The sequence below is a fragment of the Chenopodium album genome, chromosome 11 (genome assembly GCF_948465745.1).
Source record: "Chenopodium album chromosome 11, dcCheAlbu1.1, whole genome shotgun sequence".
Lineage (NCBI taxonomy): Eukaryota > Viridiplantae > Streptophyta > Magnoliopsida > Caryophyllales > Amaranthaceae > Chenopodium > Chenopodium album.
The window spans coordinates 59,564,450-59,576,832 of record NC_137844.1 but is presented as its reverse complement, the minus strand read 5'-3'; the positions used below and the strand labels follow the sequence as shown (position 1 = coordinate 59,576,832).

At 36.3% G+C, this 12,383-nt stretch overlaps 1 protein-coding gene across 1 annotated transcript; it reads right to left on the bottom strand.

The window, feature by feature from the left end:
• Window positions 1-149: 149 nt before the first annotated feature.
• LOC145567991 (elongation factor G-2, chloroplastic-like) lies at window positions 150-5,061 on the bottom strand. The gene is made up of 4 exons (XM_081627430.1): window positions 4,753-5,061; window positions 2,116-3,530; window positions 1,273-1,785; window positions 150-534 (listed from the first exon to the last, which is right to left on the bottom strand). The coding sequence occupies exons 1-4, from the start codon at window positions 4,994-4,996 to the stop codon at window positions 364-366; spliced, it is 2,343 nt and encodes a 780-aa protein (XP_081483556.1). The 5' UTR covers window positions 4,997-5,061; the 3' UTR covers window positions 150-363.
• Window positions 5,062-12,383: the final 7,322 nt, after the last annotated feature.

Genomic DNA, 12,383 nt, shown 5'->3' with positions numbered 1-12,383 from the left:
TTATAAATCTGTAGTCGACTCCACTTGTGAGATTAAAGTTTTAATTAATTGATTTATTGGTTTGAATCATATATATACACCATTATGATTAAATCTGTCCACGTTTATTGTCCCAAATAGAATACAGAACCTCTAAAACGAGCAAAATATTCTTCCAAAAATTTAATCAACTTTTACAATTATATATTACTGAGTTTTGTTCTACATTTGGGATCTTTCTGACAAATGATAATTACCTATACAAAATCTGTAAGCTGACGCCAAACATAACGAAAGCTGAATATATCAAATCAATGTTTAAAACGCAAGATATCAGCAAAATCTCTTTTGTCACTGGGACCTAACAGATGGGGCAGTAGTAAGTTAAGCAGACACCAATTCTTCCTTTGAAGCGGCGAGCTGGTTCTGGATATGCTGAGGAACAACATCGAATTTAGCTAGCTGCATTGTGTAGGACGCCCGCCCTTTAGTCATTCCTCGCAATGTACTCACGTATTGGAACATCTCAGCCAGTGGAACAAGGGCGTCTACTACCTGCACATATTCAGGGGTGATTCATGAGTGACAACACAATTTAGCATTTAGATGAGGCAAATATTCTGTCTCTTCAAAAGCGAGCCAACATTGCAAATTAGATTCTTAATGAGCTCCAGATGATTTCCACCCTTCTACAGTTATACTAGCTGAGCTAAAAATGATAATTGATTCTGAAAATTCATGATTACTACCAAGCCGAAGTTCATGATTACTATTGGCAGCCAGTGTCTAATTGAGGCCAATCTAAGCTTCAGATTATCCTAAAAAAATACATCTCAATAAGTGGCTACCTTATTTCAGGTAATCCTGAAATTTCTCTGGAGTATCTCTCATCCTCTACTTAACCTTATTCTCTATAATCTAAGCAATCCCTGTCCTTTTGCCTGAAATGGAACCAAGGAAGGATTTTTTTTTATAATATTACAAATTTCCTAAAAGTTGGCCATACATTCTAAGGTAAGATCTGTTTGGCATAATGTTAATATATACTGACATTCCCTCTTTTACATCAGCCACAGTGTTTTAGAGAACAAGACGAGGCATAGTTATAAGAGCAGCATGGCCAGCACCCAAAGAGTTGGATGAGATTAAGTTCAAGCCTATATCTTTCACTCTTTGGTGATGGTCATTAAAACCATAAGCTTGAAAGAACAGATACAAATGATTGAAGGAAGAAAAATAACAAGGAGAAGTGGATAAGTACCGAGTGATATAACAATGACAAGGCGAACATACCTTGAGACCACCAGGCTTATCACCAAAGCTGTTGATTTGCCCTCTCCTGGAGTTCAGGTCACCAATAACATCTCCCAAGTGTTCTTCAGGTGTAACTACTTCAACCTTCATAATTGGTTCCAACATCTTTGGACCGGCCTTTCTCATTCCCTCCCGGAAAGCCCCTCTGGCTGCCAGTTGGAAAGCTAAGACACTCGAGTCAACATCATGGTAAGAACCATCCACTAATGCGGCACGTACATCAACTACAGGAAAACCTGCAAGCACACCATTGCTCATGCACTCTTCCAATCCCTTCATGACTCCAGGAATATATTCCTTGGGCACTGCACCACCCTTGATTTCACTGACAAATTCATATCCACTTCCAGCCTCTAAAGGTTCAAATCGCACAGTGATGTCGGCAAACTGTCCTTGGCCACCTGACTGTTTCTTGTGAACATACTTGATTTCAGAAACTTTAGAAATACTCTCACGGTAGTTAACCTGTGGTGCACCAACATTGGCCTCAACCTGTATAAAGCGGCAGATAAGAAAATCAGGTTATTAACTACAACATATTTAGGGGAAAAGGGCAACTCCACACCAACGCATCAGTACAACAATTAGCAGATGTTGGAAAAGCTTATTAAATCAATAGGTTTGCCAGGAAAACAATCAAATATTTGCATTTTGTGCTACAATCAATAGATGAGATGTTTGACAGCCAAATTAATGGAAGAATAAATGACATAGATGCAAGCAAAGGAGTCAAAAAAATGTAGAGACAGCTTGTGCAGGCATGCAGAAAATGAATCAAACATGACATAAAAACAAATGCAATTAATAAGCACTGATAAACACCTTAAATTCTCTTTTGAGCCGATCAACAATAATCTCAAGATGTAACTCTCCCATTCCTTCAATGATTGTCTGGTTGATTTCTTCATCACGTGAGAAGTGGAAAGAAGGATCTTCTTGAGCAAGCTTTATCAGACCAGTTGCCATTTTGTCAATATCAGCTTTAGTCTTGGGTTCAATAGCCACCTTAATGACAGGATCAGGGAAATCCATACGTTCAAGCACAACAGGCTTTTCTGGATCACAGAGTGTTTCACCTGTGATGGTGTCTTTTAGTCCAGCAAGTGCAACAATATCACCTGTTAATGCCACCTTAACATCCTCTCTGCTGTTGGCATGCATTTCCAGAAGCCTACCAATTCTTTCTTTCTTCCCCTTGTTTGCATTCAACACATAAGATCCGGCTGCTAGTTTGCCCGAATAGACTCTCACAAATGTAAGAGAACCCACAAATGGATCGCTCATGATCTTAAAAGCCAAGCCAGAAAATGGTGCATCATCACTTGGCTCCCTCGCTATTTCCAATTCAGGATTTTCTGGATCAGAACCCTTCATTGGGGGCAATTCAAGAGGTGAAGGCAAATAATCTACTACTGCATCAAGCAAAGGCTGAACACCCTTATTTTTAAAGGCTGAACCACACATAACAGGAACAAAACTGGCTGAGATAGTTCCTTTCCTAATTAGTTTCTTGATTGTTTCCTCATCAGGCTCTATTCCTTCCAAGTAGCCCTCCATAGCCTCATCATCTAATTCTACTACAGTTTCTATCAGTTGCGCCCGATAATCTGCAGCCATTTCCTGAAGATCTGAGGGAATTTCCTCATAACTGAATTTTGCACCCAATTCCTCCCCTGACCACACCACAGCTCTCATTTTCACAAGATCAATGACTCCCTTGAAATTGTCCTCCGCACCAATAGGCAATTGAATTACACAGGGCTTTGCACCCAAATTAGTGACAATCATATCTCTTGTTCTGAAGAAATTTGCACCTAGACGATCCATCTTATTAACAAAACATATACGGGGCACACCATATTTATCTGCTTGCCTCCACACAGTTTCAGATTGTGGCTCCACCCCAGCAACACTGTCAAACAAGCATATAGCACCATCCAACACTCTCAGAGCCCGCTCGACCTCCAAAGTGAAGTCGACATGGCCAGGAGTGTCAATAATATTGATGCGATGATTATTCCAGTAGGTTGTAGTTGCTGCAGAAGTGATCGTGATCCCTCTTTCTTGTTCTTGCTCCATCCAATCCATAGTTGCTGTTCCTTCATGCACCTCACCAATCTTATAGTTCCGGCCTGTGTAGAACAGGACCCTCTCAGTTGTAGTAGTTTTCCCAGCATCAATATGAGCCATAATTCCAATATTACGATAATCTTTCAGCGGAATTTTCCTCTTGCCCTCTGACACAAAACAAAAATTATATTTTCCAAGTCAGCAGACAAGAAATGAAGTCTGACAGGCATCACAAACTCGCGATAAGCAATAGTACATACGAGCTTGACAAGTATATTAATCACACATCACAGTTATAGACTTTAATGATCTCTCATAAGGAAGAGATTCATCCTACTTTGCCCATTGAAATACCACAAAGGAAATAAACCATAGGCAAGGTCTCTACAAGGATATCCTCATACTCCCACTTTACAAAATGAAAATTCTTCTTCCAAGCTCTAACCAATAAACTTGTGAGAAAAAAAAGATGCATGTGCACGAGGAACTCAAGTTCAATACTACTATGCTAAACAAATTGGCATGGTTCATTCATTATAAGTCCAAGTTATAGCATATTAACCCTGGAAAGTAGTTACCTTTTCTAATATAAGCTAGAATTCGAAGGCAATAGTAACAGCCACAAATTTAGCAAAAACTTGATACATGTCAAATACAGAGAAAAGTGAAAGAGATACAAGTTTGTCCTTCATTTATTCACAGTTATGCCCATATGGTTAAGACCATGAGTAATGATGAAATTACAGCATCATTATTAACATAAATTTTCTCTTTGTAATGTTAGAGAAACGTCCCAACAAAAGAGTCATATAGCCCATTCAGAGAGACAGAAACGGGAAACATTTGGCAAAGGCGATATGATGCAAGGATGAAAATTGACAAGACCAAACTTTTCAGCCAATTTCCCATGTAAGACAATGAGCCAAACTCATGGGCCACGTTATGAACTTTACTACTGAATATGCAATTAGCATAGCAGAAACTTCACAAAATTGTGGGGGAATTATAGGAAAATTGATTACTCAGAATATAATAATAGGGCAACATTTTTCCATTTTAATACAATAACGAATTCATAACAAACTTCACCCTCACATCTCTTCTTCTGGGAAAACTCAGTTTCCTCATTAAATACTTAAACAAGTTTAAATTCTAACATCAATCAACAACTATCAGCTCAATACAACATCACAATTACAATTGAATTTGAAACTAAACTGAGCAATTATAGCCAAAACTAACCCAAATTCTAGAACCCCAAAACAGCAAATTATCTCAATAATTACACAACAAAACCAAATGGGTACTCACAAAAAATTCCAGAAATTAAAAACCCGCATCACAAAGTACACAAAGAGCACCAATACTTTACAGAAACAAGCATATTACCATCAGCAACCATGGCAAAAACAGAGAACTTCCTCCTCTGTTGCTGCAAAGCAGGGGCATTTCTGGAATTACACCTGCTGATTCGAACACCCCCGAAGAAGGAGGAGAGAGAAGAAGACACGTTGAGACGGCGGCGACTGTGGTGGTGGGAGGAGGAGAGAGAAAGTAGCTTATTTTGAGTCCCAGTATTAATATTGCAAAGGGGTTCAAGTGTTCCTGTAATTCTCATTGATTCTGCCGCCATTTTTACTCACTTTCTATTATCTCTCTTCTCTCTAACCTCACTTCTGTGAGGTCTGCTAGAAGTTTTAATTTTATGAGAAAATTTGATGATAAATAAGAAATTGTGAGGTTGAGTTTTGATTTTGGGGCTTTTGGATAATTGGCTAATAGGATAAATTGTTTGCAACTTGAAATTTTTGTGGGTCCTTTTGGCCCAAATTTTCTCATCCATAAATGAACAATTAAACATCGTGGCTTTGTATTAGCCTTTGTTATTTGAGTTACACCTCTTTCAACAAATCAAACAATAATCTCATAATAGAAATGCCTTAGTTTGCGTGCTTTAGTCTATTTCTCGGGTAAGATTATACAGATCATCTTGGCTCTTAAAGTTCAAATTTATAGGCAAAATTAGCTAAAAATGACTTGAAATACCTTGGCTTGTGTGCAAGAAAATGCTTTGATTTGCGTGCTTTGGTTTGCGAGTTGCAAAAATTACTTGATTAACATTGCTCGATTAAGTTTTTTGGGTCATTAAATTTGAGGTCGACATTAGCAAAAAATGACCATAAAAACTCGATGAGTAGAGTATGGCTCTAAAACATAAGATGCAAAATTTAAGCATTCTTATAAAGGAAAACTAGAAGGAGCTATGAAATGGTATGGAGTATGGACCGAAGAGTATGGTTATGAAACATAAAAAATCTCCTACGTACTAACATATTGTTGCTTTTGTCACAACATAGTATTCGAGTCATTGGTTGATGTTCCACTAGACCATGGAATTGAAGCCGTGTTACTCATTGTTGATTGACCTGCATTTCCACTATACACGAAAGCAGGAGGTTGGGGCATTGACAAAGCTCCAACTGCGAAATTAGAGTTGAGCATAAGAGCAATCGTCGACATGCTAGGTCTCTTCCTCATATCTTCTTGGACACATAACAATCCTAGGTGTATACACCTCGTTATTTCGGTTTTCGAGCAAGAGTCTCTTAGTGTTGGATTTATAAACTCCAATGATCTCCCATCTTTCCAACATTTCCATCCCTGCAATTATAACACCAATATTTAAGTTTAGTGATTCCTTTTCTACAAACTTAGATTTGTACATATCAACATAGCTTAGAAGGTTTTCAGTCATGCCAGATTGATAGCTCGTGGCACTTATCCTTATTCCACTCAGAATCTCTAAAACTAGCACGCCAAAGCTGTAGACGTCTGATTTTACGTTGAATTGTCCATGGACAGTGGCGGATCCAAGAATTGGACCTAGGGGGTTCGAACTTTATCAAACACCCGATATCCAAATGCACGGATATAAATCGGGTGTACAAGTATAAAATAGAATGTTCAAATAAATATCAATACACAAGTAAACAACAAAATAAGTCCAAATTTCAATAAAATTGCAAAATAAAATGATCCGATACAACAATACATAACATCATTAAATGTCAAAATACAATACATAAAAAAAAAATGCAAATTACAAAAGTATTCTTCGAGTTTTCATATTCCAAAAATGCTCCAAACTTTTCATGGTCACAACTAATTAATTCATAATTCATAGATCAAAACTCAAAATTAATCAGTACTACATCTACTGCAAATTAATTAGTACTACATCTACTGCATTACTGCAAATTAATTAGTACTACATCTACTGCAAATTAATCAACATATTATGATATTAACAATTAAGAAACTCAAAACTCAAAATTAAAACTCAAAAACAGAAATTGAAAAGAAAAAACAGAAATTGAAAAGAAAAAACAGGGAGTAAGTGAGAGAATGTTACCTCGAGTAGATCGTCGGCGTCGCCGTCGACCCTCGTGGCCTCGTCGGTGAGCAGTGGCGACAGGCGTGGTCGCGTGACGTGCGGCTTGAGATTTGAGAAGTGAGAAAAAATGGAGAAGAAAGTTAGGGTTTTAGCAAGCAGCAGTGTATGAGAATTGAGAAAAGAAAGGGAACAATTGAATAGAACAAAGAACGAAAGTTACAGGGAAAAAAAGGGAGAAAAGAAAAAAGAAAAAAAATTAAATAAAGTTGTGCGTCCTGGGTTTCGAACCCGCGATCTGTGGTACAATTGAGAGTCATTAAACCAACTGAGCTAGCGCCTAACATAGTAAATATTTGTTTAAGATATTTTATTTATAGGTTTATTTATTTTTTTTTTTAATAACTTTTAATTTTTTTTCCGGATCTAACGGGGTTCAACTGAACCCCCTGAACCCCCGCTAGATCCGCCACTGTCCATGGATTATATATTCCGGAGCCATATAACCACTGCAATTAGTGAAACAGAGAAACAATATGCTTAGTAACGCCACACATTTACATATCCCCTTGTATAATTTTTTTATTTTTTTTCATTTTGATCAAGCTTATAGAAATTAATAATTTTAGCTTACTAAGTCCCAATAATTCTGCTTGTATGGCAATAGGTTTTTTCGTCAAAGATCCTAGCCATGCCAAAGTCTGCAATTTTAGGATATGATGCATCTCCTCATCTAACAAAACATTGGCTGCCTTGAGATCACGATGGATAATTCGGATGGGAGAGTCTTCATGAAGGTAGAGCAATCCCTTTTATAATGTCATATCGCTTTGGCCAATCCAATTGTCTTTGCTTTTCAGCATCTGTAACACATTGAAGTAACTAGATGAATCATAATTTAACATGATAAAAGGGAAAACGTATATAGAATATGTAAAGAATACGAAGGAACAGAAAGAGTAATAATAAAAATATAAATGTTACCAAAGAGGAAGTAGTCAAGACTTTTGTTAGCCACAAACTCGTACACGAGTAACTTTTCTTCTTTCTTTGCCAATCAAAATCCTTCTAGCTTCACTAAATTTCTGTGTTGAAGCTTGGCTACCAATGCAACCTCATTTTTAAATTCTTTTTCACCTTGGCAAGAGCCGCTTGATAGCCTTTTTACTGCAACTTCTTGTCCATTTTGTAAAGTGCCCTAAACAAAAAATAAAGAGCCAATTATTGAAATAAATTAAGTACTACATCTACTATCTAGTAAATCTATATGTTGTAAGTACAAAAGAATCATAGAAACACGAGATTTTATTTTGGTGTGGATGTCAACTGTACTAGTCTATTTGGTAATTTGGTATCATTCCTCCTTGTATGTACCTTGTAGACGATGCCAAATCCCCCTTGACCAATCATGTGATCATCGGAGAAGTTTGTAGTGGCGGCCTTGAGGGCTTCCCATTCATATTGCAAGGACTCAACTATAACATTTTGATCGTCTGCAAGTGGAGGAGGCACATCCCCTGCTGCAGCATCCAAAAAAAAAACTAATAAGCGAGATTTCTTAACAACATTATTACTAATTTAATTAAGCTCATGTCTTTAATCTACAAGTTTTCATGATTGTTACCACTTTGAGAAATTGCAACATCTTCAGGCTTCTTCTTGCCTTTCCGACACTTAAGTGCTATAACTATGCCTATTACCAAAACTATGATGGCCGCTGATGATGCAGCAACAGGAATAATAATTTTGAGTTTTCCTGCAGCAAAACAGCCAGTCTCAAAACTCAATTTAAGAATTCATATTGCCTTAGCTTGTGAAAAGTTCATTCCAAAAAGATATTTTACCTGAAGTAGGAGTTGGAGACGATGATGATCCGGAAGCAAGAGCATCTGGAGGAGGTGATCCATCTGTGAGACAAAACAAATTATCATAATTGCCCTTCAAATATACAACGCTTGTATTGGATAATGGATATTACAAGTATATTATACTCCCTCCGTCCTTTTATTAGAGTCTCATTTCTCTTTATTATGTGAGTGATAAATGTTAGAAATGAGACTCTAATAAAAGGACGGAGGGAGTATTATGTAGCAATGTAAAGAAAAACTTACCTTGGCAGTAGGTATTAAGAGATGTAAGGGAATTCGCAACCTGGCAATAACTCAAGACCAATGTTACATTGGATTCATAGGAGGGATTTTGATTAAGGAAGGTGTTGACAAAACAGAAACACTGCTTCTCTATCTGAGCAGTTTGTTGTATGAGAGGGCAGCACAGGAACTCGCTCAAGTTAAACATCGAGCTTGATGAATTGAATTGTGACTCTGATCCACTGCGGTCTAAATGATCTTGCATACAGTTTGTAATGTATACCCAACACGCCGGCATATCTTTCTCGTTATCTATATCTTGGGCTGATGAAGGAGTAAGTATTGACAAACAAATAATTCCTAACATCATTGACAATAACACTTCCATGTAGGAGTTGTAACTGTTCCAGTTCTCTTCTTTCTTTCTCATATTTTTAGCTTTCTTTGGCTATATTTCTTTCTTCTATAACTTTCTGTAATCATATACTTGTATTCTCTAACTTCCATTAAATTTTTTTTCATAAGGTCAAGATGAAAGATGTATCAAAAGTCGCAGTACTACTAGTAGAAATGAGGTCACGTTTGAATGAATAAAAAAATATTACCAACTTGCTTTCTATTAGAAGGTGTCTGTACTAATTGGTCAACAGCTAGCTACATTCATGGATGGCCATCATATTAGCTCTTTCTCCACTTCAATTAAAAAAATTATGTAAATATTTTGCTCTGTTTCAAAAAAAAAAAAAAAAACCCATAAATTTTGCTCATTTTCTTATTTGAGGTGCTTTCAATAAATATATAAGCATATAAAATATGATACTATGTAGGATATATATCCACATAATAAATTAAGGTAAAAAGAGAATATAACATTGAAGTGAAAAATGGATACATACTCCGTACTTTATAAAGATGCCTTGTATAGTTGAAAAACAGGGGAAATTTTGCTTATATATAGATGTTTTCCAAGAAAATAAATTGTTTCATCAATTAAGATCCAAAGTGAATGAAATTCCTATTAGTTTGTAGACCATGGTAGTGAATGTGAGTCACTTCTTGTTGTTGTAGATGGCAATGAACTAGTGTTGCTTCTTGTTGCCGATAGGTCTGAACTGCTGCTGTACAAGAACGATGGGGGTTGAGGCGGCATTGAAGGAGCCTTAGACGCGATATAGTTAGAGCTTAGTATGTGACCTATTGTGTCCATTGTAGGCCTCCTAGTAACGTCCTCTTGTACACACATTAGGCCTAAATTCACGCATTTCATGACTTCGTCATTTGAGCATGAATCTCTTATTGTTTTATCTATGAGCTCCAATGTTCTTTCTTCCAAATAACATTTCCAGGCCTGATATATACATGATATAAAATCTATCAGCATAATACGGTAAGGTACAATTACATGTATAATATTTAATAGGTACCTAACTAAGCTTTATTAGCAATAATTTTAATAGGTAGCCTAACTAAGCTTTATTAATTTTTCTTTAGCAAAAACATGTACCGAGTATAATGTAAACTCACATAGATCAAAAGGTTTTCGCCTGCTTCAGATTGGTAAAGAAAACTGTTGACCCTTCGCCCACTTACAATTTCTAACACTAACACGCCAAAACTGTATACATCTGATTTCGTGGAGAACTGTCCGTGAAGTAAATACTCAGGAGCCATATAACCACTGCAATTCATGAAAACATAAAAAAAATAAGGCACACATATATAGAACCATACTCTTACAATTCAATAAGCGTAGACTGTATATATAGTTGACTTACTAAGTACCAACAACGCGACATGTATCAATATGTGTCTGTTCAAAAGAACATATCCTGGCCATGCCAAAATCAGCAATTTTTGGATTCATCTCCGCATCCAACAACACATTGCCAGCTTTCAGATCGCGATGAATAATTCTAACAGGGGAGTCTTCATGAAGGTACAACATTCCTCGAGCAATGCCTTTTATAATGTTGTAGCGCATTGACCAATTCATTTGCGCTTGTTTTTCAGGATCTGTATGTCATTAGTCATACAGATTCCGAAATTCCCAAGTTAGGAATCACATAAATGACATAAATCTCTCGAGTACACTACACTAAAACAGATTAACAGGTTTTAGAGTACAGTACCAAATAGGAAGTAGTCTAGGCTCTTGTTAGGCACGAACTCGTATACGAGTAGCTTCTCTGTATCTGCTACACAAAATCCAACTAACTTAACCAAATTCTTATGTTGAAGCTTTGCTAATAGTACCACCTCATTCTTGAATTCCTTTTCACCTTGCCTAGAGCTGTTCGATAGTCTTTTCACAGCTATTTCTCTACCATCCTCTAATGTTCCCTGACCAAAAACAAACATAAATTTTTGGAATTTATATTAGTTTCTATAACAATAGAAGTAAATGAATTTGAAATTGGTCATATAATGTGTAGTATTTGGACTAAGGTGAACAGCGGCGAGCCAAGAAAAACTTAGTTACCTTGTAAACAACACCAAATCCACCACGACCAATTTTTTGATGATCAGAGAAGTTGTTAGTGGCTGTTTGGAGAGTTCTTAGGTCATATTGTAACGACTCAACAGTTACAAAATCATTCTTTGATGCTGGAGTTTGAGGCAATTCACCAGAAACCATATTGCCTTCTACAACACATAAATAAAGAATTGAAATATCGAAATTAACCATAGAATTCATACATATATATGCCCTTTCTTAGTCTTCACATATAGATATTGTAATTTAAACTAGTGATGTGACAACTGACAACTAAATTTAGACGAATCATAAAAGCATTACCATAAATAGAATCATTTGTGACATTTGATATTGGAACTACGAAAGATGGAGTCATAGTTGGAAGGGCGGCATCATATTTTTGCACAAGTCCATGTACTATACATACAAAAGAAAAAATAAAATCAAGGATTGCATTACATAAGTAAAATTATTAGGCATTCTAATAATATATACAATTATATTAGCTTTGATGATTACCATCTTCAGGTTTTTCTGCTTTCGATTTTTTCTTACAAACGCATAAGCATATGACTAGTGTCACGATCACAACCACGGCCACGAATGCAACGATGACAGCAGGGATTATTATATGAAGTTTCCCTGTACAATGACCAAACATGATAAAAATCACGTAAACTACCTTTTGCTGTAGAATCCAATAATATATATTACCTCGAATTGACGAGGATGATGTTGAATCTAGAGAACTGGTCTCATCTGATGAAATATCTGCTATGCACAAAGCAAGTTAGTGATTAATGTTACTAATGCTCAAATTTAACTTGCATCTCATGTTAATGTCAAAAATACAATATTAATTATTTCAATCCCTATTTTTCATGTACTCTTTACGTGTTTTTTAAATCAGATCAAGCATTGCGTGCATTTAAATCTATTTATTTATAAGTAAATTAATATGTAAACAGTAGAATTGAAGATCACAAGGACAATATCACAATACTATACCGATTGGTGTAGATGGCACATCCAAGGTGGAAGGGCTTTGCGATGGCACACGACG